The sequence below is a fragment of the Rasamsonia emersonii genome (genome assembly GCF_000968595.1).
Source record: "Rasamsonia emersonii CBS 393.64 chromosome Unknown ctg1118621759965, whole genome shotgun sequence".
In the NCBI taxonomy this organism is placed as follows: domain Eukaryota; kingdom Fungi; phylum Ascomycota; class Eurotiomycetes; order Eurotiales; family Trichocomaceae; genus Rasamsonia; species Rasamsonia emersonii.
In genome coordinates, this window is record NW_013563322.1 from 21,304 (window position 1) to 47,804 (window position 26,501).

Here is a 26,501-nt window from a genome sequence, read left to right on the forward strand (position 1 = left end):
GACCGCGATTTGGACGTGTAGGATCGCAATACGTGGCCTTGGCCGCTATGCGTCTGGGGAACGGTGCCCTGGTTGCGATTCAAAAGGACACCGGTTTCCGGTGATTTTCGCATGGAAAAGTGCATCCGGTTTTTCTTGAGACTCGAAGAAAAATTAAAAACATCATTTCAAGCACCACTATGCAGAATGGGCTGTGCAAAGGAGGCTGTGATCGCAAGCTCCTTGGGAATGAGAAGCATAGGGTTTTTCCCCGACGTCAGGCCTGTCAGCCTCGGATGGCGCAGCGAACCAGCGACCTGAACAAGGCACACTCGACAAATGGACCCGGGCTCACGCCCGCTTCACACAGGTGCGCAGGGACAGAGAATACCTAGGCAACAAGACTTACATATTAAACAGCTTCGACGTTTTCCGTCTTGCCTCGCGAAGCGTGAGGCCAGGAATGGGTAGTCAGGCGCAGGGAGAGTGATGCGAGAGTGACGCTACTGAACGAGCTTCTCACACGGAGAATGAGGCCACACGCAAGGCCAACACATCGACAACGAGCAGGCAGCAGTGCACGGATGTCCTTATAGGGTGCCTTGCGCGGGAGTGTATCGCAACTTCCGCGTGGATAGGTCTGTTCACAATTGAGATGACAGCCCTGTCCACAGTTTCATTGTCAGGAACACGACATCTTCTGCAAGCAAAGTCTGCCTTGCCCTCTATGAGATCCACTACTCACAGTGTGAAGCTTCCCTAGTCAGAGAGAACGCAGCAGGATCAGGTGGATACCGGTTTGGGCAACCGCCTCATCGATGCAGCCATTCTTATTGAATTGTCACGAAAGTAATTTTTTCGAGTGGTCCACAATCAATGTTTGAGGCGGCTTTGCCCAGGCAATTGCCCGGTCTCGCCTCGACTATATAACCGGAAAGATGGATTTCCTGGATCGATTGCGTGCATCACCAAGAGATATGAGGGTATATGAAAACGCGTAAGTACCTGGTATATGTACAGTACGTATATACCTAGGTATATGTATGTACACACAAATTCATTCTCTATACAAGTCTCTACCATTTCCTGAAAACTCCACTAAATCCGTCCAAAGTCTATTTATTTGCTTCCTCCGGTCTTAATGGATAAAAGGGGTTTTAATTTTTTGTCGATTCTCTCACGCGACATGAAACGAGACAGTCAACGTAGAGGGCGTTCTGTCGCCGAGGGAATCCCGATAATTCATACTCGTTCTCCAACTCCAGTCCTCAACGACCCATCTTTTTCATCATGGGAAAATCAAGCCGTTCATCCATCCCCGGGCGCTTGCAATCACCTGGCTCTTCCGCAAGTAAACGTCACTGCTAAATATGACACCCCAGTCGAAAGGGACTATATCGAGTGCGAGATGGCCGACGACTATGGCAACGGTGATGGCTGTGCCTATGGAGGCTTCCAAACACGATCCACAGCATCGGATTCGCATTCTCAGACGCAGCCCAATCTCGATGCTTTCTCGAGCCAGTTGTATCAAGCATGCGGGGACGGTAGCCAGCATGACCAGCCTTTCTACAGTGACGAGGCAAGCACCAGCAACCATGCCAATTATCATAGCCAAATGAATTTGGACTTCTCGTACCTCTCCGATTTCAATCAAGGAGAAGCTCTAGGTTTCTCTCAGCAAGGTACGTCTCGTCTTGTGCTTTCCCTGCTAGTGTGTACTATAGTATACTAAGCTCATTTGCAGATCTTCAAGGTGTACAAGGACAATCTCCAATATCTCCAAACGCACCATTGGAGGACTGCTATCAGATCTCAGAAATCACTGCACAAATGTTGGAACATTCCACAGTGAATGATCCTGAAAGCCTGCAAATGGCTGCCACTCTGGCCGACCAGAGTGACGATCCCTGGAGCCAACTACGTATCCCCCAAGACAGCAGAGAACAGCTATGGCATGGTCTACAAGAGACTCAAACGCGGCTGTATTACGACGCTGCCATGGCTTCTGCCCCTGATGACTCTAATTTGTCTCTTGATAACAACTACGGCCCTCTTCATGGCAGCCAGTCTGAGCTCGAAGCCTTTCCACAGGACCCGTCAATTGGGGTTCGTAGCCCCGGCATCAATAGCTATAATCATGAGGCATCTGACGGAGGGAGAAGGAGAGGCGGGCGTCAGCGTGGTTCTCATCTGCCGGCGGAGACTGCAAATAATGCCCGCACGGTTCGACAAGTCGGTTCCTGCTTGCGCTGCATGACTCTCAGGGAGCAGGTAAGTGTCTATGTAGTTTTCCAGAACACAGAAAGTATGAGGCTGATAGTCAACAGTGCTCCGGGGGCAGCCCTTGCAGAAAATGTTCGGATATCGCCTCAAACCAGAGAAATCGAAAGTGGAAGGGTTGCTACCGTAGCTTTGCAGAACTCGCGGCAACCCTGTCACCAGGTTAGCCCTTAGCACACCCTCTGAAATCGTCACTGGGATGCTGAAGCGTCTTCTATCAGGTCTCCTCGCCCATCGACTAAGTAGGGAGGCGTTCAGTCGCTATCTCAAGAATCACGGCACCGTTCTCACAGACAACCAGTTCCCTCTGCCGTTGAATATAGGTTTCGGAGAAAATATCGAGATCATCGGAATGGAGTTCATCCCAAAGATGCCCGGGGCTTCCGACTCACGGGCGGTCTATGCGGATGGCGAGGGGTTGGCTACGACTACTTACCGTAAGAGTGGCCTTCCGGTGGTTCCTACTTGGAAGAACAGGGGGGAAACAGGTCAGATGTTAAGCAGATGGCTCAAGAGGACAGTGACAGATGGCCAAAGCATAAAGAAGTGGCTCAGATCCTGTTTTCCGTGCGGCAGGGCATACTGGACCCAGTTCCTTCTCGGGACGATGTGGTCATACACTATGAGATGCTTCAATGAGGGGCGAGAAGATGGAAATGATCTCAACGGAATCCTCCTGAGAGCATGGAAGATGACTCTTGTCGTAACATGTCTCTCGATTCGGATCGTCGTACCGGAAGACGCCACGAAGACCATTCTCAACAATCTGCGACACTATCAATGCGTGGAAGAGAATCCTCCTGTAAACTCCTCACGTCTAATAAACAGAGGCATAAAGCATCTATTCCTCGATATATACAGACAGCTTGTGGAGAACGTCCTCTCTGACATGGACAAGTTTGTGAAGGAAAGGCTTTCGTCCATCAAAGAAAGGGCATGGGGACATATGCTCTGTGTCTCGATCCTCCTCGTTGTGGTCATCAGCCAGGTGCAGATCTCGCTTGTCGATAACCTCATCCTTTCCAGAGAAGATGGCCGTGACCAACTAGAAGAGACACGAGAAGAGACCCTGGAGGCTTTGGAGAACCTGGAAGCAGGGGCCAGCAACATCATCCAGGTCTTTCACGGCAAACATAACAGGGCAGGAACCAGATCTGCCGACTCGCGGAACGGCCATGCTCTTCCGCTCCACGACACCAGCAGGATTCAGGATGGAAATGTACGCCAGCTTGTGTGTGAAATCCAAGCTATCAAGCAGCAGTACAAAAGAAGTATGTGATCTCCATTATACTCCCTGAGTAAAAAGAACGCCACGGCTAACCGAGGTGCTGTTACCAGAGGTCGCTCAGTATCGAAATCTGAAAATCACGACGCTTGCAGAGCCGTCTGTAGAGACTAATTTCTTCGCGCTGAATACTCAGAGGCTTCTGGCCACCTTCCTCGCCTCTGTGTTTCCCGATCACAGCAGGAGGCAAAGTTGAGCTGGTGAAAGGCGCCCCATAAGAAATGTTTCTGTACTGATCTAGTGTATAATAGCAGGAATCATTAGGGGAGAGAGGAGTCTAGTTTGGGTTTTCTTTACCTTTTTCTTTTCCCTCTTTTCGGACGTCCTATTTGCTGTCTCGCTTGATACCGCGTGTATTGCCAGATAGGCTTGACCTAATGTGCGAAGGAATTCATCCATCGTTCTCATTCTTGTATGTACAACTTGAAACAATATCTCAAGATATATATATCTTCATTCACATATATCAATAACCAATCTAGAAGGAAAACAGTACTCTAAATGTCCGTCATGAGAATAGTCCTGCTGCTTGATTGATATGCAAACAACAGGGTGGAGTAGACGCCAGTCCTGCTTAAAACTGGATGAGGTTTGCTCTCCCACCGAACGAGCGAAATCTATGGAATACACGTGGGAAACCATAGACGCTGAACTGGTGGGTAGTTGTTTTCTCTCCCTTCTTCCTTTTTTTTTGCTTCTCCTCCTTCTTCGCTGTGTCTCTTTGTTTACGTCGAGTTGTCGAGTAGTTCTGTCAATTTTTTCTGCTGTGTGCCTTGCAATATCCACAACATCCAGTGGAGTATGCGATTCAAGCTCGTCCTTCTGCGAAGGAATGTCCTCTTGGTGAGCAATTGAGGGGAATCACTGAAAGAATAGACGGTTTATCAGTAGTCGTGAAGTGGTAATACAAAAGTTAAGTGGACGAAAAAAAGCGAAAGGAAATTTGTTTCTGTGGATGCCGTCGAAATAATAAGTTCCTCCGTTCCGAAACGCAAGTCATGTGCCCGCCTAAGCCACTCGCAACTAAAAAACCGCCAAGGCCTCGCCGGCGTGTGTTTTCTTTTTCCTTCTTTTTTTCTCGTCATTCACACTTCATGAGACATGAACGCATAATCAACCTCCAGTTCCTGGCCTTTTGTGCCGTCCATAGGATGGTAGGTCATATTGGCGTACTAGAGTGAAGCTGGGCATAATAAGGCTTCCTCACCGTGCTGGGGTTCTGTAAAGGATCTTGAGTGCCATGGCGAGGGAGTCACCTGCTGCCCCGACATATCGTATTTTTACTGTACAGTGCCTATTTGCTCCCTTATTTTGGGAGTGCCAAGTAATTGCAACAGGATCAGTGCACTGCTCAACTATCGATAAATGATTGGCGTTATTATTAGCCAACTAGTGCTTGGTATTGCGTTGTTAGGCATCACAATCGGGGAGCACCGACCCTCGTCGGGCTTTTTTTAACGTGGTTCGGGGCGGCGGTTAGATAGTCTCGCGTGCGATTAATTCAATCGTCCATCGTTCAGGCCGCTCAAGGTTTAACCGCAGGGTGACATCTGTTGTGCGGTTATTGTTATCAACGCCATCTCAAGCAGCGTTACAATGTTGGCGTTCGAATCAATTGCAGTAGATACAGCGTGTAAATCAGAGTACGGAGTACGGAAACGGAGGAGGAATAATGGAGTTCCCAGCGTAAGGCTGGGAGAGCGTCAATGTGACTTGTCTGTATTTCTCCATGCGCTTGCATATCCTCGCAATTCTAGTAGATTTGCGGCGTACTAGCAGCATTTGCCCCTGAGTTGAAGACCCTCCGCCGTCACCAGTCTTCCGGAGAGGGAAAAAAACGGTGGAGTCTGGCCTGGGAGCTAACTTAGCCAAATAGTCCTCGCCCCGGAAGCATCTGCCATCGCCCGCGCCAGCGGCTCCACTCAAGAGAAAACGAACAGCCAACTGTCACGCCTCCAAGAGAGAGATACTTGTCTGCAGGTCCTCCGTGCAAAAAGACAGCCCACTTGCGATGCGGCTTCGATGACTCGTTATGCCTCTGCTTGTCTGGCTGAAAGTCCGCGTCCACTTTCAATTTCGCCCCCCTCACGCCCAATCCGGGAACCGGTTCCACGCCGTTTCCTAGTCCTTGCGACTACGACACGAAATCTTCCTCGTCGCTCGCCTCTCTCTCACTCGTTCCACCCTGCGGATCGGGACTGTTGAGACGCGATGGTGACTCTGCCAAACAAGCGCCAGCAGGCGCGGAATGAACGGGCGCTGCAAGAGCTGATCCGCACGGTACCGGGGAATGATCGGTGTGCCGATTGTCAGGCACGGAATCCAGGTGAGTGCGGTCCATCATCTGTCATAGTGTCCTCTAGAGCTGCTGGCTAGATACTAACGTGGGATTTCTCCTCCAGGATGGGCCAGTTGGAATGTAAGTCGAAGCATGCGACAACGTCCCCGCCGCACGTGTCAACTTAATCGGCACATTCTCTCCATTCTTTTACGACGATATACAGTTACTGATGGACGGGTCTCTAGTTGGGTGTCTTCCTCTGCATGCGGTGCGCGGCACTGCATCGCAAGATGGGTACGCACATTTCCAAGGTCAAGTCCTTGAGTATGGATAGCTGGACATCCGAACAGGTGGAGGTGAGTTCTTTTGGACCAGGAAGCTCAGTCGGCTGACTCTGTGCTGATGTTGGACACAGAACATGAGGAAAAACGGGAATGAGGCTGTGAATAAGATATACAACCCGAGAAACGTCAAGCCACCTGTGCCTATCGACATTGACGAGGCCGACTCTGCGATGGAGCGGTTCATACGGCAGAAGTACGAACACCGGAGCTTGGAGGATGGCAAGCCGAAGCCCCCCAGCAGGGACGACTCGGGCTATCATACTCACAAGTCGTCGGAGGACTCTCCGCCGCCTCTTCCTCCCAAGAGCGGGAGGAAGTTTGGATTCGGTCTACGCTCCGTCTCTTCCACTTCGCATCTCCCTCGATCCTCCGACAAAAACTCGAATCCGTCGTCCCCTCGATCCGACACGTTCGGTTCTCGATCGCCACCAGTCCCAATAAACAAACAGTCTCGAGTGTTCGGCGCCAGCGTAGGGGAGATGAGCTCATCATTTGAATCCAAGCTGGCGGTCTTAAGGGACATGGGTTTCCCCGATGACAAGCGGAACGCTACCATCCTTAAGGGCCTCAGCGGAAATTTGGAGAGAACGATCGAATCGTTGATTCGGCTTGGAGAAGGAAGCAGTCCGGGCTCTGGAGCCCGTACACCGGTTCCAAAGACGACTCCTCAACCTAGTCCCAATCCCAGCACATCTACCAACCCCTTTGATCGGCTCGATGAGAAGAACCCGACACAGCAGAACGCTTCCAGCGCGGCGCCAACCAAGTCATACAATCCTTTCGATGTACCAACGATCCAACAGTCTTCGCAACAGTCTTCGATACAATCTCTAGAAGCGTCATTTCAGAACCTCCAAGTTTCTCAGCCTCTTTTCCCCCATTCTACCGGCGGCTATCCCAGTCAACAACAAGGGCCAGCTGCTTATCAACAACCGCTGACTCCACCAGTTTTCCCGTCTTTGCAATCCCCGCTTGTGTCCTCACCCCAGCCACTAAATAGCAACTACAATCCGTTTTTCCAGTCCGCCATTCCGGCACAGTCCAGTGGTGGAAATCCATACTCCCCTCAAACTCGGAGTCTCTCACCATCGAACCCTTTCTTTGGCCATGCTTCGTCACAAGCCCAGCTTGGACCGTCGGCGTCTGCATCTGTCTTCTCAGCACCAAGCCAGCAAAGGCAATATACAGACCCGACGCCATCCTTTTCTACGTCTATCTTCTCTCAGCCGCCACCGCAGCAGCAGCAACAACAGTACAGCTCACCCCAAACTTCATCTAATCCATTTGCATCGATGACAGCCAGTGCCAATCCATCGATCACTTTCCAGCAGCCTCAAGCGCAACCTCAATCTCTTTACCCGTCGCAGCCCACCTTTCAGAACCAGCCTCAGCAGCTTGCACCACAGAAGACTGGTCGGATCGATAAGAACAGTATCCTGGCTCTGTACAATCTCGCCCCGCCCCCGTCTTCGTCTTCCACGACGGAACAGACGCAGCAGGCGCAGCAGACGCCGCAATCGTCGGACCAGTCGCAGTTTTCAGCAGGTCCCAGTCCAGCTCCATCGCTGTTGACCAATTCATTGGGATCTACGCCGCAGACCCAGTCGTCGTTCAACATCTCTACCCCACAACGTAGTGCCACAATGCCAGAACCCATGGGATCGCCGACTTCAGGGTCACGAAACCCCTTCCTGAGTTCAACGACACCGTTTAGCTCGCAGCCGTCAACGACAGCCGCTGCGCCAGGCTCCACAGCTCCATCTGGGCTTGGAATTGGCCTTGGATCCAAAACACCCCAAATGAACAATATCCCTCCAAGGGGCCATATGAGCCAAGGCAGCGTTGACGTCAACGGACTGCAGAGTGGCCGTCACAGTCCCGATGCATTTGCAAATCTGAGTGCACGATACGCTTAGTGAACCAACTACCAACTCGCCATGTGGTGTGTGTGCTTGAGAGAAAAAAAAATCCAGTTGTGCATAAACCAGAAACGTACATATACGTACAGTACATAGGTACATACATACATACATACATGCATTACATTGCGTTGCATCACATTGCATACCATGTGGACATTGTTGGATATGTATCTGTGAGAAATGTTCTTTTTTTTCTTTTTTACTTTTCGACAGGGTCGGCTGATAAGGTTATGTTGTTTTTCTTCTTCTTACTTCTGGTCCCTTGCATTACCATTACATACATACATAACTGGGTTGTTGGCGTTGGACGCCAGGGTTTTTCTTGTCTTGTTGTCCCTCTGTCTGTCTGTCTGTCTGTCTGTCTCTTGAGACTTGCAAGCAAGGACAAAAAAAGGGCAAAGAGAACGAGATAGTATCGTGATGTACAGAGCAGGGAGGGAGAGAATTATTTTAAAAAAAAAAAGCGGCAAATGGAAAAAGGGGGGAAATAAAACAAAAAACAAAAAAAAGGGAAAAAAAGAGATATACGGAGTATGCATGCATGCAATGCAATGCAGCGTTGAGTGGGATAATGGTTTTGTTTGTTCGGGTATAGCACACCTTTTTTTTTCTTGCCTGTTGGAGGAGGACTTAGGTTGAGAGACTGCAGTCGATCAATCAATCGATCAATCAATACCCAATTTTGCATACATATACGCTCCATAATTTATTATCAGTAGGGTTCCATCATTATTACTCTGGTCGCTGACCGTAGACAACATAACTGGGAAAAGAAGTTAAATATCACCTAACAGCAAAAGAAAAAAAAATCAAGGAAAGACCCTTACAAGTCAAACATTGAATGGATTTTTGGATTCTTCGCGTCTTCCTTAGTTCTGGCAACCAGCACCGTCACTTCATCCTTGGACCAGCCTTGAAATCTCGTCAAGACCGCCATCGCGGCGGCTTCGAACACGGACTCGGCCTGTAGGAGGTTCCAGGGTCCTAGCTTTTTCTTGATATCACCATCATCATTATATCAGCTGACCGCTCAACTCACTCCACCGTGCACATGCAAGACTGATATATACATACGTAGTGTTGATCCTTTGGCCAGGTCCCCAAAGGGACGCGGTATTTCTGGACGTGGATGTTTTGAAAGCCTGCTTCAGGGAACCACGCTTCCAAATGTGGTCCCGGACTCACGACGTATCCGGCTTTCTTGAACCCCTCCGTGACTTCCTTGTTGTACCGTTCCAGGTATGCGTCCTTCAAAGTTCCATCCTCGGAATATGTATACATGTCCCAGTCTTGGAATTCGACCCATCCTCCGGGAACGGTATTGCTAGAATAGGGAGAAGAACAAGTTAGCATGGACTGGCTATACCGGGAAGGATATGAAGAAGGAGGAGGAGGAGGAGGAGAACTAACTTGTAGCATTGCTTCAACACCTTTTTGTAGTCCTTGAGAGAAGATGCCAGGAAACGCGCATGGATAAAGTCGAACTTATTCTCGTATGTCCACTCATCCTCCATGTCATCCACGAGGAATCCCACATTTTGAGGGACCCTTTTTTTTGTTAGTCAAGACTGTTAAAAAAGTGTATGAGGTTACTTACAGCGAAGGTTGAGTAGGGCTTAGGTCCGTACCAATGTCCTGGACAAGAGGAGTTTACTTAGCCAAAGTGCAGTTGTTATTGAACATGGAGCAAAAGAAATACCATACCTCTGCAGAGGGAAATTGATCACCTGCCACCATAAGTGAATTTATGTTGCAAATCTTCTGTTTGGCCATCTCTTACCAAAGTCGATAGCCCAGATTCCAGTCCCAGTACCGAGATCGATAACACGCCGTGGGGAGTTTCCCACTGGTGCAAGGAACAGTTTCCGATCCATCATGGTCAGCATCATTTCATGCATCATATCCAACCGGTCTTGTTCCTCTCCGTCATTGGGTCAGAGGTAGTCTTGTAGGTCATTAGAAAGAGATTACTAACGTTAGATTTCGCATATACATACTCCCATCGTGCTATCCATGGTAAGTTCTGCCATTTTCCTGTCGATAATTCAGAACGGATGAGGTGAGAGAAGCCGTATAAGTCGAACTAGTACCAAGTATTAGCCATCGGGCCAGCAGGAAAGAGTCTACAGGATGCAATTGCGAACAGGTCCTCTCCAAGACTCGAATCAGTCTCATCCGCCTTAGACCTGAGCTGTTAGACATTCTTGCCTGACGATCGTGGATTGTAGACGGAACACACCTGAATATCAGCATCGAAGGGGTCGTTCGGACCAACAGCGCCTGTTGTTTCAGCCATCTTGAAGTGTCTCGTCTATGAGGCAGCAATGTGAGAAAAACGATCTCGAAGTTGGATGAGTAACAACCAGTGCACGAATGTGAACGGAATATAAGACAGCGAAGGCGCGCTTATATCATCCGCTTCCCCTCATGATCCTAATCGATCGAACTGCAGATTTAGCCTCGGCGTTGTTGCTTACAAGCCTAGATAAGCAAAGCCAATAATAATAGTGTGAAAGTGACAGTAAGATGCTAGTTAATGCACTTCGCCGCCGGGGAGAGCGGAATAACAGCAACATATGGAGTATATAGCGCAATTAGTGTCTGGAACAGCTCATTATCCTGGTGATAATCCCGGTGATAGATTCACGTAATTACAGAGAAAGACGGGAAGTGAGAAAAAAAAAAGGAGTCAGCAGCAAACGGTGAGGAAGGAATATTAATGATTAGTATGGATATAAACTAATTTCTATAGACAAACGTTCAAGAAAGATGCATCAACCGGGTCAGGACCACAGGTCCCGCTCAAGATCAGACTTACTGGACGATTCCTTCTTCGTTTTCTTGGAAAATGGCCATGAAGACGGAAGATGAAAGTCAGACAAGATTCTATAACTCTTTCTCGACTTCGCCCATGGCCAGGAGAGCGACGACGATGGCGCAAAAGGCCACCACGAAGAGGCTTGTTTTCTGCCCCACAGACCCCGAGCGGCTGCCTCCTTCTTAATTTCCTTGATGATTCGATCAAACTGCCGATCCCGTCTCTCTATGGCCCTCTTCCTCTGCAGATTTCGCCAATTCTGCTGCTCCACCGGATCAAGACACCAGACCACAATGTCACCTCGCCGGCGCCAGTCGTCGTGCCATGCCGTGTTCCACGTCCGCCAGCACTCGGCATAGGAGCTAGTACGGAGAAGGCTGTTCAATGTCGGTTCCAGCTGAGCGAAGAATACAAGATAGTCCGGCCATCCATGCTGGACACTGTCATCTCGTTGAGTCCCATGAACGGACTGAGACCGGATAGATGAAAGGTAAGATGGCCTGCGAGGGATATGCCTTAAACCACCAATCATGTTGTGGCGGAGAAAATCACTCGGGTTTGCATAAAATTGATCTGCTTCGTCGAGATATGCAGCCTTCTGGCTCTCGTTAAAACCAACCGGGGGCTCACAAGACAAAGCCCATGCGTGGATAGACGGGAAGACCAGGTGAGAGCGCCACGGCGTGCTGTGGCAAGGCATGAGAAATCCCACCGTCATGTCCTTGGGGGAATCACCAGATGCTACTCTGTTAGGGGCGGAAGAGCCTAGTGATGGGAATGGGGGCTGAAGGAGGTGCGAAGGTTCATGATGTGCCTGGTGCCGCTCTCGGAGATATGACAGAACACTCAGCGGACCAGATGCATGGGAAACAGTGGTGTAATACGCAACGAAAATATTCACAAGTAGAAGAAAGAGGAGAATCAATCTGCGGGGCACATAGGCTCCCGATGAGTTCAAGACGGCAGGAAGGAAGAATGATACAAGGGGCTCCGAGGTCAAAACATGTAAAGCAGGCAGCAGAGGGTATATGAAGCGGACTTCTTTATGGGCAATAAGAGAGAGCACGAACGGCATGAACAGGCATACAAAGGCGAGCTGGCGTTTGATCAATAGCTGCCGGTCACCAGGGGCAGAAAAGGTAGAATTAGATCGCAAGGCCCGATACACGCCGAGGATGGTAAACGGGAGGGCAGTGGTCAAAAGAAGCGGCAAGCCTTGGGAGAGGTAATAGTGCCAGTCGTTCCTCCCATAAAAGACCGCGAGGGACTGCACGACATTGAAGTAGAGGAATTTGAGAGGTGGAAACGTCCATGCGCCGTAGTAGAAGCGGTCGACCAGGATTGAAAGGACAAGCACGGCGGAACTAGGGAACGTAGCGTAAGTCACCATGACACCCGAACCTGCTCTCGAGACTCACCCGCATCCGACAGCTTCCCTCAGAAGGATCCAATGTGTTGGCCTGGGAACTCTGAGCAGAGCAAAGCTTGCCAGGCACATCCAGATCAGGACGTTTGTTGGGCGCAGGATGCAAGCCAGCGCTGCGAAGAGAAGACACTTGCGCAAACTGACAATGGCGTGTTAGGAAAGATTACTGGATGAGAGTCGCATTCAATCCAGCCCAACCATACCTTGCAAGCCTGCTCCCAGTCCCGTGTCCGCTTGGCGCTTGGGACGCGTCTTTGTAAGCTCCTCCATCGTCATTATCCTCCTCAATTCCAAGAAACCACTCCCAGGGCCAGTGATATACGGCCACCACGGTCAGCGTGGTTTCCAAGCAATTGGACAGGGTTCTTGTGGAACAGAACCATTGCCAGGGGCTCAGGACGGTCAACGCGAGCTAGAGCTTCGTTAGAACCGGAAGTCTCGTGTCTCGACTCTACTACATACAGTTGCCCACGCGCCATGGCTATCTGGTCCGTACACCCTGCCAGCCAACTTCCACGTATAGTAGTCCCCAATCGCGGCGATGACTGCCTGCGTCGTCTTCGGGGCGGCGATGAGAAGATCGGCAGCGGTCAACGGGGAATGGCGCAGAAGCCATGCGATCGAGCCCGCAACATAGTAAACCGCAGCGAAAAACACCGGATGGATCGACGACCGTAGTTGGTGTTTCCATTCCTGTGCGTCCCCTCTAGTTAGCTCCAGAAGTTCAGTGGGGACATGACTCAGCACTCACCCAGGTTATCCACGCGCCGCTGTCCTTGCCAAAGGCAATCTGCCATGCGGGCTCCAGCGATTGGAAGAATTCATCGGGCTGGAAGAAGGTACGGACGCAGAGGGCGTTGAGGACGCGGAACGCGACGAGAAAGAGCAGGATGTTTGTGGGGGCGGCGGGAGACCGTCTCCCACGGCGGATCGAAGTGGACGAGACATGGCTGCTCGCCTCTGGGGACGAGAGAGCCAGGTCTGATGAAGCCGTCGACATGGTCAGCGGCGAAGCTGAAGACGGGGCATGGCAGGCGCAGAGCTCCGAGTGTCAGCCGCTCCCCAAACGGGCCCGTTCAGGCGGCACGTGGGACGCCGGGGAAGGCTGGCAGCGGAAAGCGCGACCCCCACTCTGGAAGAGAATACGAGTGCGTCTGATATTAAATTATTAAACTATCCAAATATACTAATTTTTCCTAGTGTGAGGTAACATTCAATGACGGCAAAATCAGTTTCTTTAAAGGGTCGTGGAACAGACTCATCAACGATCGCTTGTAACTGTACATACACTGCTTGTAGGATTCATAGCGATCTGACGTCGGCACGCGACGTGCCCGGACGCGGCTATCCATGGGCCGCGCCGGAGACGCAGCGGGCAGCGAATGGCAGCGCGGGGAAATCGCAGCGCGCAACCGGCAGTGGAGCGACCCCTCCGGCGACGACCGGGCCGGCAGGATTTATTTGCTGGGCGTGTCCAGAGCGGATACACCTGCACTTAGAGGTCTAGCTCACCACACATGCCGTGGAATCGTCCAACGCTTTCCGCCATCCACCGGAATCGCTCTCACACGCCCGTCATGCCCTGCACAAAGGAGTCGTTTTCGTCTTCGAGTCCGGTTTCTCCTTCTCTCTTCTCTCCGTCGTCGTCTGCCCCTTCCTGAGCCAAACGCAACCCCTACGTACCACTCCAGTTGTCTGACCTACCATTCCTGCGTAAATATCCTCCAACATTTTTTTAACCGTCCAGAACCTCAATTCTTCGTCCATTTCCAGCAACTTCGCGGCGAGCACCGACTATCTCAGCCATGGCGCCCAGTGCAGTCTCGACAGAGCCCGTTAGCAAGGCTGCTGCCCAGTCGTCCAAGTATCACGCTGCGTCGACGGAGGCTGCCATCGCTGCGGAACACGAGTACGCCGCTCACAACTACCATCCTCTCCCAATCGTCTTTGCCCGTGCCTCTGGCGCCTCCGTCTGGGATCCGGAGGGCCGTCACTATCTCGACTTCCTCTCCGCCTATTCTGCTGTCAACCAGGGACACTGCCATCCCGAGCTGGTGAAGGTCCTGGCCGACCAGGCGTCCAGGCTGACTCTGAGCTCTCGCGCGTTTTACAATGATGTCTTCCCCAAGTTCGCCGAATTCGTCACCAAATTCTTTGGTTTCGACATGGTGCTGCCCATGAACACGGGCGCCGAAGCCGTCGAGACGGCCGTCAAGATCGCCAGAAAGTGGGGTTACAAAGTCAAGGGCATTCCTGAGAACCAAGCCATTGTGCTGAGCGCTGAAAACAATTTCCATGGTCGCACGGTGAGAGAGCACTGCGCGAGTCAAGGAGACGGAGACACAAGGTGATCTCCGTATTGCACCGCAATCATGACTGATTTCTTTTTCTAGTTTGCCGCCATCTCCATGTCGTCGGACCCGGAATCTCGTGACAACTATGGCCCGTACCTCCCGAATATCGGTTCCAAAATTCCGGGCACGGATAAGCCAATCACGTATAATGACAAGGCGGCCTTGCGCTTGGCCTTTGAAAAGGCGGGCTCGAACCTGGCCGCGTTCCTGGTGGAGCCCATTCAAGGCGAGGCTGGTATTATTGTGCCCGACGACGATTACCTGCAGGAGGCTCGCGCTCTTTGTGACCAGTACAACGCCCTGCTGATCTGCGATGAAATTCAAACCGGAATAGCTCGCACTGGTAAGCTTTTGTGTCACGAGTGGAGCGGGATCAAGCCCGACCTGGTGCTCCTCGGAAAGGCCCTTTCCGGAGGCATGTATCCCGTGTCCTGCGTGCTAGGTAGGAAGGACATCATGCTCACCATCGAGCCGGGTACGCACGGCTCGACGTATGGAGGTAACCCTCTTGGCTCGGCCATCGCCATTCGCGCCCTGGAGATCATCCGGGACGAGGGACTGGTGGAACGTGCCCAAAATCTTGGCCGCGTTTTCCGCGAAGGATTGGAGGCAATCAAAAGCAAGAGCCCTATCATTCAGACTGTCCGCGGAAAGGGCTTGCTGAATGCCATCGTAATCGATGAGAGTAAGACGGGAGGACACACTGCCTGGGATCTCTGCATGTTAATGAAAAACAAGGGTTTGCTGGTGAGTCAAGCCTTGGAGCCCTCTTCTTCTCCTCCTCCATTGCGCTCGCTTTTCTGCTAGGCGACGAATCAAGGCTGACTGTTTGCATGCAGGCCAAGCCCACTCATCAGAACATCATTCGCCTGGCACCCCCGCTCGTGATCACCGAGCAAGAGATTGGGAAGGCCCTGAAAATGATCGAGGAGGCCGTCAACGAGCTTCCCAATCTTGGCGGTGAGAAGGAAGATAAGATCATTCCGCCTCCAGAGAAGAAAGTCAAGATTGGTGTTGAGGCATAAAGTCGGATGGCTTGACGTCAATCACCCGGCTCCGCCAGCACGCCGAGCCGTGTGCCTTGCATGCCCGTCGTATTAGATACGGGCGAGACGAGGCAGAAGGAGAGAAATAAATAAGACAAAAACAGAGAAATTGGAGGAAAGGGAGGGTGAGGGAAATTGAGAGAGATTATAACGTGTCGCGTCGTTGCGCGCCAACTTTCTGGTGCCGGGCGTGGATTCGTCACAAAACCGCGCATACTAAGTTGGCCGCGCCGAGCGGCATGCACCATTATTCATATTGCAGTGCATGGATGGTTGTCAAGGAGGGGTATTGGTTAGTGAGACCTATATCCCTCCCGAAAATAGAAAAAATAAAAAAGAGAAGAGAGAGAATGTCCTGAATGGTATATCAGATGCAAATGGAATAATTAGAGACGATTCCTAACTAAGGGAATCTAAGTAATGATGCCAACCAAATAGGCGCAGCATTAATGCTACCTAATTCCATGGATGATCTAGCATGCCGAATTTCTGCTCGTGCTAGCCAGACCATCGGATGCAGTTTGGTAGTTATTAGACGAAAAAGGTCGGTCCAGAATCATCAGATCGGAAGGATGACTCCGGGCTCTGTCTGTCAACGTGGGGCCCGGAATACGGAGTACGGAGTAATAATTAATCTCCGCTCAATCAAGCAAGGATCCTGGATCTACAGTATGTCATCTCCCACTCTCCACCTGGACATGTTGCCTAGCAATAGCACCTACTGTACTGTACTCTAGCCTTGGAGTTAGAGAAGGAGGAAAGGCGGTCAAGGAAGGCATCTATCTCAACAAACAGCACGCCTGACGGATAAACCGGCACAGGAGAAGCTGTTCAGATTGGTAGAACTTACTTAACTTCCTTCACATTGGATTCGAAAGCGGACTGTGCAGGGCATCTTTCTCTTTCTCTTTTTTTTTTCCTGAAAAAAAAAAGATTACAGTGGTGTTACTGACTTTCTGGCAGACTCCATCTTGTCAATATAGATCATCACTGATATTAGTAATCAATCTGATAGGTAGAAGACGAGGATTGTTCCATTGTTCCATCGTTTTACCCCGCGGAGAATCTTATTCGACGTCAGATGTGTCATCATCAATTCGTTCGTCTTCAAGTACTCCGAAAAAATCATTATATTAGTATTCAAGTGATAAGAAATCCCTATCTAGGTAAGTTTGTTCTCAACTGAAGAATCCGCTTTTGTGATCTATGTACTCGTATCCGTCGTACATGCCTAAGGCGCCCAGAAAGCTTAGCGAGCAGGTTATGCAGATATGTCCCACACGTCAGGCGTGCATAATTTTAACGGGCCGTTTTAATTGGTCGGTTCCGGCATGGCTGCTTAATGCTCCAGTCGGAGGGTATGCGCTCATCTATCTACACTAATTGATTTTTTCTTTTTGCTTCCACGGAGAGTTATTAGTAATTGTAGCGCCGTATGTCGCTGGCTCACTCTTGCCTCCACTAGCAGCGACCCTAGGGACGACCGAGGAAGGAGCGCCTGATGAGGTAGGAATGATGACTTTTTGCTGCCAATTCTCCACTTCCAATCACATCCATCGGAGTTCTCTTGCCCGTCTCTCCGACTCCGTTCGTCTTCCCCACATTGCAGCCTGGTGAAGATGGGCGACGACGCGTTTCTGTCTGCGCCGTTGTGGCCGTCCTATCGGATTGTCGGCCAGATTCCCTGCCCGGGACTGTGTTCGCCTAAAGTCCGATGCTGTTCGCGTGGTTATCGAGCGGAACTAAATCTAGCTTCCAGTCCGATGGTTTTATATTAGTCAAGACGGTGGTGCCTCCCACCGACGCGCCTATCTTTTTGCCATGATGTTCTCCCTGCTCGCCAGATCTGCCGCCTTCGCTGGCCCTGGTGCAAGCATCGACCACCCTCGAACGAGCAACTGCCAGCGTCTGCGCGTGTGTGGTCTAGACCGCCTTCTGAGTTCGGCTGGAGATGGCCGCTGCATCCCAGGCGCCAGCTGCCACTGCGGCAGAATCGCACAAGAATAATCCAGGGATCCTGGACGACGACAAAGCGGCCGAGACGAAGCTAGAGCCGTCGTCGAGCGTGTCGAGCTCAGGCTCGGAGGACCATCATGACGCCGCCGCGAAACCCAAGGGACGCCAAACAACGTCCAAATGGTATCGCAAGTTGAATCCCCTCCGGCTTCAGAAGATCCCTCCGGTCCCCAAAGAGAGAACCGTCTCTCGCGAATATGGCGCCAACTTCTTCAGTATTATCACCTTTCAGTGGATGGCCCCCTTGATGCATGTAAGCAGCCCTGTCAAGTATAACGGGGAAGAAGGAGAAGACTGACATGTTCCCATATAGACCGGCTATCTCCGTCCACTGGAGCTGCAAGACATATGGAAGGTCAATCCAGACCGGTCCGTCGAGGTGCTGAAGGCGAAGCTCGATGCGTCGTTTCAGCGACGCCTGGATCGTGGGGATAGCTATCCACTCCTGTTTGCCCTCTACGACACCTTTAAAGTGGAATTCTGGATCGGTGGCATCTGCCAGCTCTTCAGCGCTCTATTCCAGGTCTTTTCGCCGTACATGACTCGTTATCTCATCGCCTTCGCCACAAGTGCGTATGTAGCCCAACACAACCACCAGCCTGGGCCTCATATCGGCGACGGGATTGGCTATGCCGTCGGCATTACTTGCATGCAAATCCTTCAGAGCTTAGGCAACAATCAATTCATCTACCGTGGATTCATCGTCGGAGCCCAGATCAGGGCAGTGCTCATCAATATGCTCTTTGACAAGGCCATGAAACTGTCCGGCCGTGCCAAAGCGGGCGGGAAGGCGATTGAAGACTCTCAGGCTTTGCAGTCGGCCAAGGACGACCTCTTGAAACGGCCAGGCAAAGGTCCCAAGGTGACACCGGATGCTGGAAAGGGTATTGCAGGGGATGGTCGAGGCTGGAGCAACGGGAGGATTATCACGTTGATGAGCGTCGACGCGGACCGGATCAACACCGCCATGGGAATGTTCCATCTGCTGTGGACGGCACCTATCAGTATCATCGTCACCCTGATCGTCCTGTGTATAAACATCGGCTACAGCGCCCTGTCGGGTTACGCATTGTTGGTACTCGGTGTGCCGGGTCTGACCTACGCCATCCGAACTCTCATCAAAAGAAGAAGGAGTATCAACAAGCTCACTGATCAGCGGGTATCTTTGACCCAGGAGATCCTGCAATCGGTCAGGTTTGTGAAGTTTTTTGGTTGGGAAAGCAGCTTCCTGGAGCGTCTCAAGGTCATCCGCAAACGTGAAATTAGCTCCATCCAAGTGCTGCTGGCGATCCGCAATGCCATTCAGTGCGTGTCCATGTCGCTTCCGACTTACGCGTCGATGCTTGCCTTTATCACGTATTCTCTCTCCAAGCACACTCTTACCCCGGCTCCGATTTTCTCCTCCCTGGCGCTGTTCAACTCTCTCCGGATGCCCTTGAACTTGGTGCCACTGGTTCTGGGTCAGATTACCGATGCATGGACCGCGCTCAATCGCATTCAAGAATTTTTGCTTGCAGAGGAGCAGAAGGAGGATATCAAATGGGACGAGTCGATGGAGAACGCCATCGAGGTGGAACACGCGTCTTTTACCTGGGAGCGAACGCCAACCCGCGAAAATGAATCGAAAAATCCCCCGAAGCAGCCGAAAGCACTGACAGAGAAGAACCAAGATGACAATTCGAGCGTCGACACCGCTGTCGAGCCTTTCAAACTGACCGACCTCACCTTCTCCGTCAAACGAAACGAACTCCTGGCCGTGATCGGAACGGTGGGATCCGGCAAGACGTCCCTTCTCTCGGCCCTCGCAGGGGAGATGCGACTGACCGGGGGAGAGGTCCGGCTCGGTGCCAGCAGAGCTTACTGTCCTCAGTACGCATGGATCCAAAACACCAGCGTCAAGAATAACATCTTGTTCGGCAAGGAATACAACGAGGAATGGTATAATCAAGTCGTCGACGCCTGTGCGCTGCGGCCCGACTTTGACGTGTTCCCGGCTGGCGATCAAACGGAGATTGGGGAGCGTGGCATCACGGTATCGGGCGGTCAGAAACAGCGTCTCAACATTGCTCGAGCCATCTATTTTGATGCTGATATCGTCCTGATGGATGATCCCCTGTCTGCCGTAGACGCCCATGTCGGTCGCCATATCATGGACAACGCCATCTGTGGACTTCTGAAAAATAAGTGTCGAATCTTGGCCACCCATCAACTTCATGTGCTTAGCCGCTGTGATCGGATCATCTTGATGGAAGATGGCCGCATTAATGCCGTCGATACGTTTGACAACCTGATGCGCGACAACCAGGTCTTCCAGAGGTTGATGTCCACCACGTCCCAAGAAAAGGGGAAGGGGGAGAAGGAAAAGGAGGATGAAGTCGAGGAAGACCAAGGGGGAAAGCCGCCCAAGAAGAGCAAAACTGCCAAACCAGCGGCGCTGATGCAGCAGGAGGAGAGAGCTGTGGACTCGGTGGGCTGGGACGTATGGAAGGCATACATATCGGCGTCTGGAAGCTTTTTGAACCTGTTTATCGTTCTCGGCGCGATTATCCTGACCAATGGAGCCAATATTGTGACCAGCCTGTGGCTGTCGTACTGGACATCGAACAAGTTTCCACTCTCGGAGGGCCAGTACATTGGCATTTATGCGGGGCTGGGTGCTTCGCAGGCGGTGTTCATGTATATCTTCTCGACAGTCTTGTCGACCGCTGGAACAAACGCCAGTCGAACTATGCTGCAACGTGCCATGACTCGAGTGCTCCGAGCACCTATGTCCTTTTTTGACACGACGCCGTTGGGACGGATTACGAATCGATTCTCGAAGGATGTCCATGTCATGGACAACGAACTGACAGACGCGATGCGTATCTATGCTCTCACCATCACGATGATTCTGTCGGTGATAGTGCTGATTATTGTGTTCTACCACTATGTAAGTGTCCATATTTTCGTAGTTTTCTGAAGTTTTTTTTTCTTGCCTGGTCTAACCTTCGTAGTTCGCCATTGCGCTCGGCCCCTTGTTCATTCTTTTCCTTATTGCGGCGAATTACTACAGGGCTTCGGCTCGAGACATGAAACGATTCGAAGCCGTACTGAGATCACACGTCTTTTCTCGCTTCGGTGAAGCGATCTCCGGCGTTGCTTGTATCAGGGCATATGGACTGCAGAAACAGTTCAGTCGCAGCATCGCTGAAGCGATCGATGACATGGACAGTGCCTACTTCCTGACGTTCTCCAATCAGCGTTGGCTGAGTATCCGGCTTGATGCCGTTGGATACGTGATGGTGTTTGTGACAGGTATTCTTGTGGTGACATCGCGATTTGATGTGTCGCCCAGTATCTCTGGTCTTGTGCTTTCATATATTCTTGCCATTGTGCAGATGCTGCAATTCACCATTCGTCAGCTGGCCGAAGTGGAAAATAACATGAATGCTACTGAACGAGTCCATTATTACGGAACGCAGCTGGAGGAAGAGGCACCATCACACCTTGGCAAGGTGGAACCTGATTGGCCGCAGACAGGCCAGATTACATTTACTGACGTGCAGATGCGTTACCGTGCTGGTCTCCCTCTTGTCCTTCGGGGACTGAACATGGATATCCGCGGTGGAGAGCGCATCGGTATCGTTGGACGGACCGGCGCGGGCAAGTCAAGTATCATGTCTGCGCTGTTCCGCATCACCGAGCTTTCTGGAGGCAGCATCAAGATCGATGGTGTCGACATTTCCACAATCGGTCTTCACGACCTCCGGTCGCGCCTGGCGATCATCCCGCAGGATCCAACCTTGTTCAAAGGCACTGTTCGGTCCAACTTGGATCCATTCAACGAGCATACCGATTTGGAATTGTGGGACGCGTTGAGGAAAGCCGATCTGGTCGGGAAAGAGCCGGGTGAGGAGGAGGACGAGAAGAGTGGCCCAGCGGAAAACGGGAATGGCGAAAAGACACAGAGCGCGACTCGTATTCAACTGGACACGCCCGTGGAGGAAGAAGGTCTTAATTTCTCGCTGGGACAGCGCCAGCTGATGGCACTTGCTCGCGCGCTGGTGCGCGACTCGCGCATCATCGTCTGCGACGAGGCGACGTCGTCGGTGGATTTCGAGACAGATCGGAAGATCCAGAAGACGATGGCGACTGGATTCAAGGGCAAGACGGTGCTGTGTATTGCGCACCGGCTGCGCACGATCATCACGTACGACCGGATCTGTGTGATGGACCAGGGGCAGATTGCGGAGATGGACACGCCGTTGAAGCTGTGGGAGAAGAATGGGATCTTTCGGGGGATGTGCGACCGGAGCGGGATCAAGAGGGAGGATTTTGACAGCCCTGATTATGAACAGTGAGATGATATATATATATACATTGGATAAAAGTACAGTCTAATGAGTTAATTTATCAACACGCTTGTACATATCTGCTGGGGTCATATCCTAGAAACAGGTTCTTTATTCACTGTTATGACTCCTACAAGGCTACAAACGAGGTACAACTACCTCCCCAAGCAAGCAAAGCCAAGCAAGGGGCAAACGAACACGCGTGTGCGTGAGAAACATCCTGTTCATCACAGACAACTACATGACTCTAAGAAGATTCCAGCTCTAGCTTCTAGGTTAGCTACTCACTTACTACCTAGTACAATCTTATTCTTTTTTAAGCTTGGCGTTGGCTCTTTTTTAATGTGTTTTCAGCTGAGGCTGACGACCCGATGATCCTACCTACAATTGCAGCTCCTCCTCAATTAGGCAGGTTCTTATGTTGGTAGTTAATTTCAGCCGCATCAACCAACAAATACCAACATGTAAATTAAAAAATGTCCTTGTTATTAGTTGGTTAGTTGGTTCTTACTTACTACACTGTCCTCTCTCTGGAGTAATAATAATAGGTCGTACTACACGTACTACGCTGCAAAGAATGTGATTTCTTCTCCGCCATTGCATTGCATTGCACTGCACTGCATTTGATTTAGGCTTGCTTGCCTGCATACTTCAATTTAGTATTACACACACACACACTCTCTCTCTGTCCTTTTTTAATTTATTTATATTTTTATTCTATGTTGTGCAAGTTGAGCCTTTCCCATTGTTACATATTCAATATTCACTTTCACGACAGGATTGGCTGGATACAGTACCACATACCATACCACTCCTTCTTTCCTGTGACACAGGATTCTGCTAGGGTTGTTTGGTTTGCTGTAGGTACTGTACGACATTGAAGAAAAGAACAAACGAACGATCGATCGATCGACAGCAACAATTACTGTCATCATCTTGTCATCTTCAACAATCGATACCTACAAAGCAACACATCAATACGACACACCAATAAAAATAATGGCGCAACAAGCTTATGGACCTCCGGTTACGTATCCTCATCAGCATGGGAATAAATGGTCCCACTCCTTCTGTGGATGTTGCACACCGGTAGATACCTGTATGGAATTCTTTCTCCCTTTCTTTGTCCACTTCTGCCTATTACATCCAGTACATACATACAGGCCAATCGATCTTCTTTTTCTGACTGCGACAGGTCTCTACGGCTGCTTCTGTCCCTGCTGTCTGTTCGGCAAGACCCAGGCTCGTCTTGAAGATCCGAGTCTGAGGAATTTCAGCCATTGTAACGGCGACGTAAGTATACAATCCAATCCAATCCACAGTAAAGAAAAAAAAGTTGATTTTTTCTGACTTTTGCTAGTGCTGCCTCTTCGCCGCTCTCTCCTTCTGCGGCATCCAATGGATCCTCCAGACCATCCGCCGCGGCGAAATGCGCGACCGGTTCGGCATCACAGAGGGTAACTGCTGCACAGACTGCATGGCTTCCTTTTGCTGTCCTTGCTGCGCGCTCATTCAGCAGGAGAAAGAGGCCAAGACACGGTTGGGCGATGGACAAGGGATGGCACCGCCGATGGGGTATCAGCCGCCGAGGGGGATGGCGTATCAGACGAATTTTTGATTGTTGAGAGCTAGTGTAATTAATTTCAGAACTCTGTCATGAGTGTGTGTGTTTCTATTGAGGGTTCACAAGCTTTGATGTGTGTATGTACGAGATACGAGTATTATAATGTAATGTATCGATGGGTTGATTCAAGGTGGTGATAAGAAAATACCAGGCATGTCATTAGCAAAATTATATCATCACTGAGCGACAGCAAATGTCGTGATTAATTGATCTTTAATAGATAAGAAAAATGGTTGGATTACTAGTTATTATTCTATATACTACGGAGTACTGAAATTTCATTTTTATAGGTTAGGGATTTAATAAAATCCTATCTAATTCTAATGTCACCCAGAAAAGAAAGGAATACAGCCCTAAATTAGTGACTATTTATAATAAAAATAAACCTTGCCTCTTAAACCTCTTCTAGCTCTTGATAGAATAAGCTTTTGGCAGCTTTTTTTTTCGACAAAAAAACAAAGTTATTCTTTAACAGTCCCTACCTTACCTAACTTGTACGGAGTAAAGTTATCCTAAATTTAAATTTGACAGGTGGATAGGTAGATAGGTAGGCGTTACAATCGGAGTGAGACTGTGAGCTGTATGAAGAGAAATAAAGAATCCTCCTGCTGGGGCTTAGAAATAGAGTTTTTGTACTTAACCTTATATAAATTCGTATGATGAGGAGGACATGGTGATAGATTCGTTGTTTTCGTGGTTTCTGTTTTTTGTTAGATACAGGAGTGTGTAGAGATATATATATCACATCCGTTATGCAACTCATACATATTTTTTCCGTCACACGGCATTCATAACGAGTCAATCTGGTCTGTTTTCATTTAATTTACCACCTAAGGCGAATAGACAGCAACATCACGTTTTAATTGTAAATGAATAAACCGAGTAAGTCTTCCCAGTGGTGTGATGAGCTGCTACAAGCTAGATAGATGACACCGTTTGACTCTTGAGATGACTTTCGATGGACTATTATTATTACTACTGCTACTGCCACTGTAATAATAGTTCTACAGACTGCAACTACCATCCATCACGAAGGAGAAAAAGAGAAATAAGGGGAAGATAGGACACAACTAACCTACTCCGGAGTAACTATGAAGTATTACTCCGTACTAGAAACTGGCGTATTACTCCGTAATCTGTACCATGAGTCTGGTGACTCTGGTAGTCTAACTACTACTTAGGCCCTGCTAGCTGCACTGGGCGTCCAAAGCCATGGACACATGCCAACGACCGTCACGACAGGGATTGAGACTAGGCCAGCACCTAGCTAATTAGTAGATACCAGGTAGGGAGATAGTACTCAAATAATCCATGACTCTATACATCGTCCTTCTTCGCTATCCAAAGTCAGAACAATAGTATGACACATTGATCAAGAAGAAGGAATCAGGAAAAAAGAAGGCAGTGAAGAAGAGCTCTCTACTCCGTACTCGCCCTGACTCTTAGGCTTAGGTGCTGCTAATCTCTCCCGCCAAATGCCAAGTACGGAGTAAGGTGAACTGAGCAAGAGGCTAAAAAATGTCACTAAGAACCCCTTGCTTGCGTGTGGATGGGGAACCACAATCCTGAGAGTGAGACTGAGACCTAATTTTCCAAGCAGTCAACTAATTAACTATGACTGCTCCATACGTACGGAGTCCTCCGTACGAGGTGGGGGATAGCGACGTGGTTGTGGAGTCGGGGCATTTCCCCGGTCCAGTCATAGAGTCACGAAATGAGACCTCCACGTCTGCCTCTTACTCCGTACTCAGCAGGAAAGTCTCAGCGACAGTAGTTTAAAACTAGGTTATTCGAGGCTAGTATCTGGCGTAGCAGAATATACCTGAGTAGAGTACGGAGTAGAGAGAGTTAGCCCACAGCAAAGAAGCGGTGAAGCACTTCTCTTCTCTCGTGCTTTTTTTCTTGTCGCGACTCGCCAGATGATAGCCACTAGGATCTACACCAGGGAGCACCGTCGGTCGTCTATAGTCGGCAGATCAAGATCCGACGGTCGAGTCGCAATCTCAGATCCTTTCCCCGTTCAGGCACTCCGCCAGAGCTATTAGCTAGAACCAAGACTTGCGCCAAGCTAGGTAAGAATCTGACAGGGCGGGCTAGCAGTTAGCAGGCAGCTATGCCGAGCTGGCGAGAGCGAGAGGACTCATTACGCAGGATTTCGTGCCTGAGCGTGCGGCTTGAATTCTGATTATTTCGGTCGGAAGAATATGATTTCTAACGAATGTTCTCCGTAGATTAGGTAGCCACGTTAAACTGTTGTTATCACTGTGTGATGTATCAACAATGCTATGCTACTACTGCACTCTGTACAGAGTTAGGTAGCGCTGGAGCCTTTGGACCTGCAGTAGCCTAATCACCGTGCACGCAATCCTCCGAAACAAGCTGCCATGAATGGGCCCATCCAGGCGCCCCTTGACTGACGTACGGACGCTTGGACTCGTACACTACGCTACTGCTGCTGTTACCCCTTTTTAGGGAACCATAATTAAGTCTTGGATGTGATTCCAGGTGCATGCCCTCGGGATCATACGATCTCTAGTGGAGCAGGGTGTCTGCTTGGGTACAGATCACTCCGTGATCAAGTCTGTACAGTAGTTTGTAGTCTGTACTGCTGCTTGGCCGTTGTCTGGGCATTCAGGGCTGACGTCTACTCCTCATCGCTATACAATATTTCCCTCGCCCAGTTTTACGTTGTCCGCTGTTACATCTTGCGTGGTTACTGGAATGCGGAGCGTTGCGACTTGCTCCTGAAACTCAACACATTGCACGCCGGACGCCAGGAATGCGCTCTTGAA

The 26,501-nt window shown here is 50.2% G+C and overlaps 7 protein-coding genes across 7 annotated transcripts; 4 read left to right on the forward strand and 3 right to left on the reverse strand.

The window, feature by feature from the left end:
- Positions 1–1,165: 1,165 nt before the first annotated feature.
- Positions 1,166–3,541, forward strand: T310_0816 (uncharacterized protein; the record flags this gene model as incomplete). Its single annotated transcript, XM_013476269.1, has 4 exons — positions 1,166–1,664; positions 1,727–2,253; positions 2,310–2,424; positions 2,586–3,541. 4 exons carry the CDS (start codon positions 1,166–1,168, stop codon positions 3,539–3,541), a joined length of 2,097 nt encoding a protein of 698 aa, XP_013331723.1.
- A 2,217-nt stretch (positions 3,542–5,758) lies between these two features.
- On the forward strand, positions 5,759–8,088 carry T310_0817 (GTPase activating protein for Arf; the record flags this gene model as incomplete). Its single annotated transcript, XM_013476270.1, has 4 exons — positions 5,759–5,873; positions 5,950–5,966; positions 6,074–6,184; positions 6,244–8,088. The coding sequence occupies 4 exons, from the start codon at positions 5,759–5,761 to the stop codon at positions 8,086–8,088; spliced, it is 2,088 nt and encodes a 695-aa protein (XP_013331724.1).
- Positions 8,089–8,826: 738 nt separating this feature from the next.
- Positions 8,827–10,390, reverse strand: T310_0818 (uncharacterized protein; the record flags this gene model as incomplete). The annotated part of the gene is made up of 9 exons (XM_013476271.1): positions 8,827–8,857; positions 8,922–9,058; positions 9,169–9,418; positions 9,505–9,642; positions 9,692–9,729; positions 9,799–9,821; positions 9,875–9,940; positions 10,092–10,101; positions 10,334–10,390. The coding sequence occupies 9 exons, from the start codon at positions 10,388–10,390 to the stop codon at positions 8,827–8,829; spliced, it is 750 nt and encodes a 249-aa protein (XP_013331725.1).
- A 427-nt stretch (positions 10,391–10,817) lies between these two features.
- On the reverse strand, positions 10,818–13,338 carry T310_0819 (uncharacterized protein; the record flags this gene model as incomplete). Its single annotated transcript, XM_013476272.1, has 6 exons — positions 10,818–10,840; positions 10,913–12,179; positions 12,331–12,451; positions 12,542–12,750; positions 12,801–13,031; positions 13,090–13,338. 6 exons carry the CDS (start codon positions 13,336–13,338, stop codon positions 10,818–10,820), a joined length of 2,100 nt encoding a protein of 699 aa, XP_013331726.1.
- An 805-nt stretch (positions 13,339–14,143) lies between these two features.
- T310_0820 (Ornithine aminotransferase) lies at positions 14,144–15,717 on the forward strand (the record flags this gene model as incomplete). The annotated part of the gene is made up of 3 exons (XM_013476273.1): positions 14,144–14,644; positions 14,732–15,439; positions 15,532–15,717. 3 exons carry the CDS (start codon positions 14,144–14,146, stop codon positions 15,715–15,717), a joined length of 1,395 nt encoding a protein of 464 aa, XP_013331727.1.
- Positions 15,718–17,689: 1,972 nt separating this feature from the next.
- T310_0821 (2-alkenal reductase) lies at positions 17,690–22,094 on the forward strand (the record flags this gene model as incomplete). Its single annotated transcript, XM_013476274.1, has 3 exons — positions 17,690–18,007; positions 18,068–20,683; positions 20,748–22,094. The coding sequence occupies 3 exons, from the start codon at positions 17,690–17,692 to the stop codon at positions 22,092–22,094; spliced, it is 4,281 nt and encodes a 1,426-aa protein (XP_013331728.1).
- A 391-nt stretch (positions 22,095–22,485) lies between these two features.
- T310_0822 (uncharacterized protein) lies at positions 22,486–23,366 on the reverse strand (the record flags this gene model as incomplete). Its single annotated transcript, XM_013476275.1, has 6 exons — positions 22,486–22,500; positions 22,601–22,615; positions 22,650–22,727; positions 22,760–22,775; positions 22,890–23,044; positions 23,247–23,366. 6 exons carry the CDS (start codon positions 23,364–23,366, stop codon positions 22,486–22,488), a joined length of 399 nt encoding a protein of 132 aa, XP_013331729.1.
- Between the last annotated feature and the right edge of the window lie 3,135 nt (positions 23,367–26,501).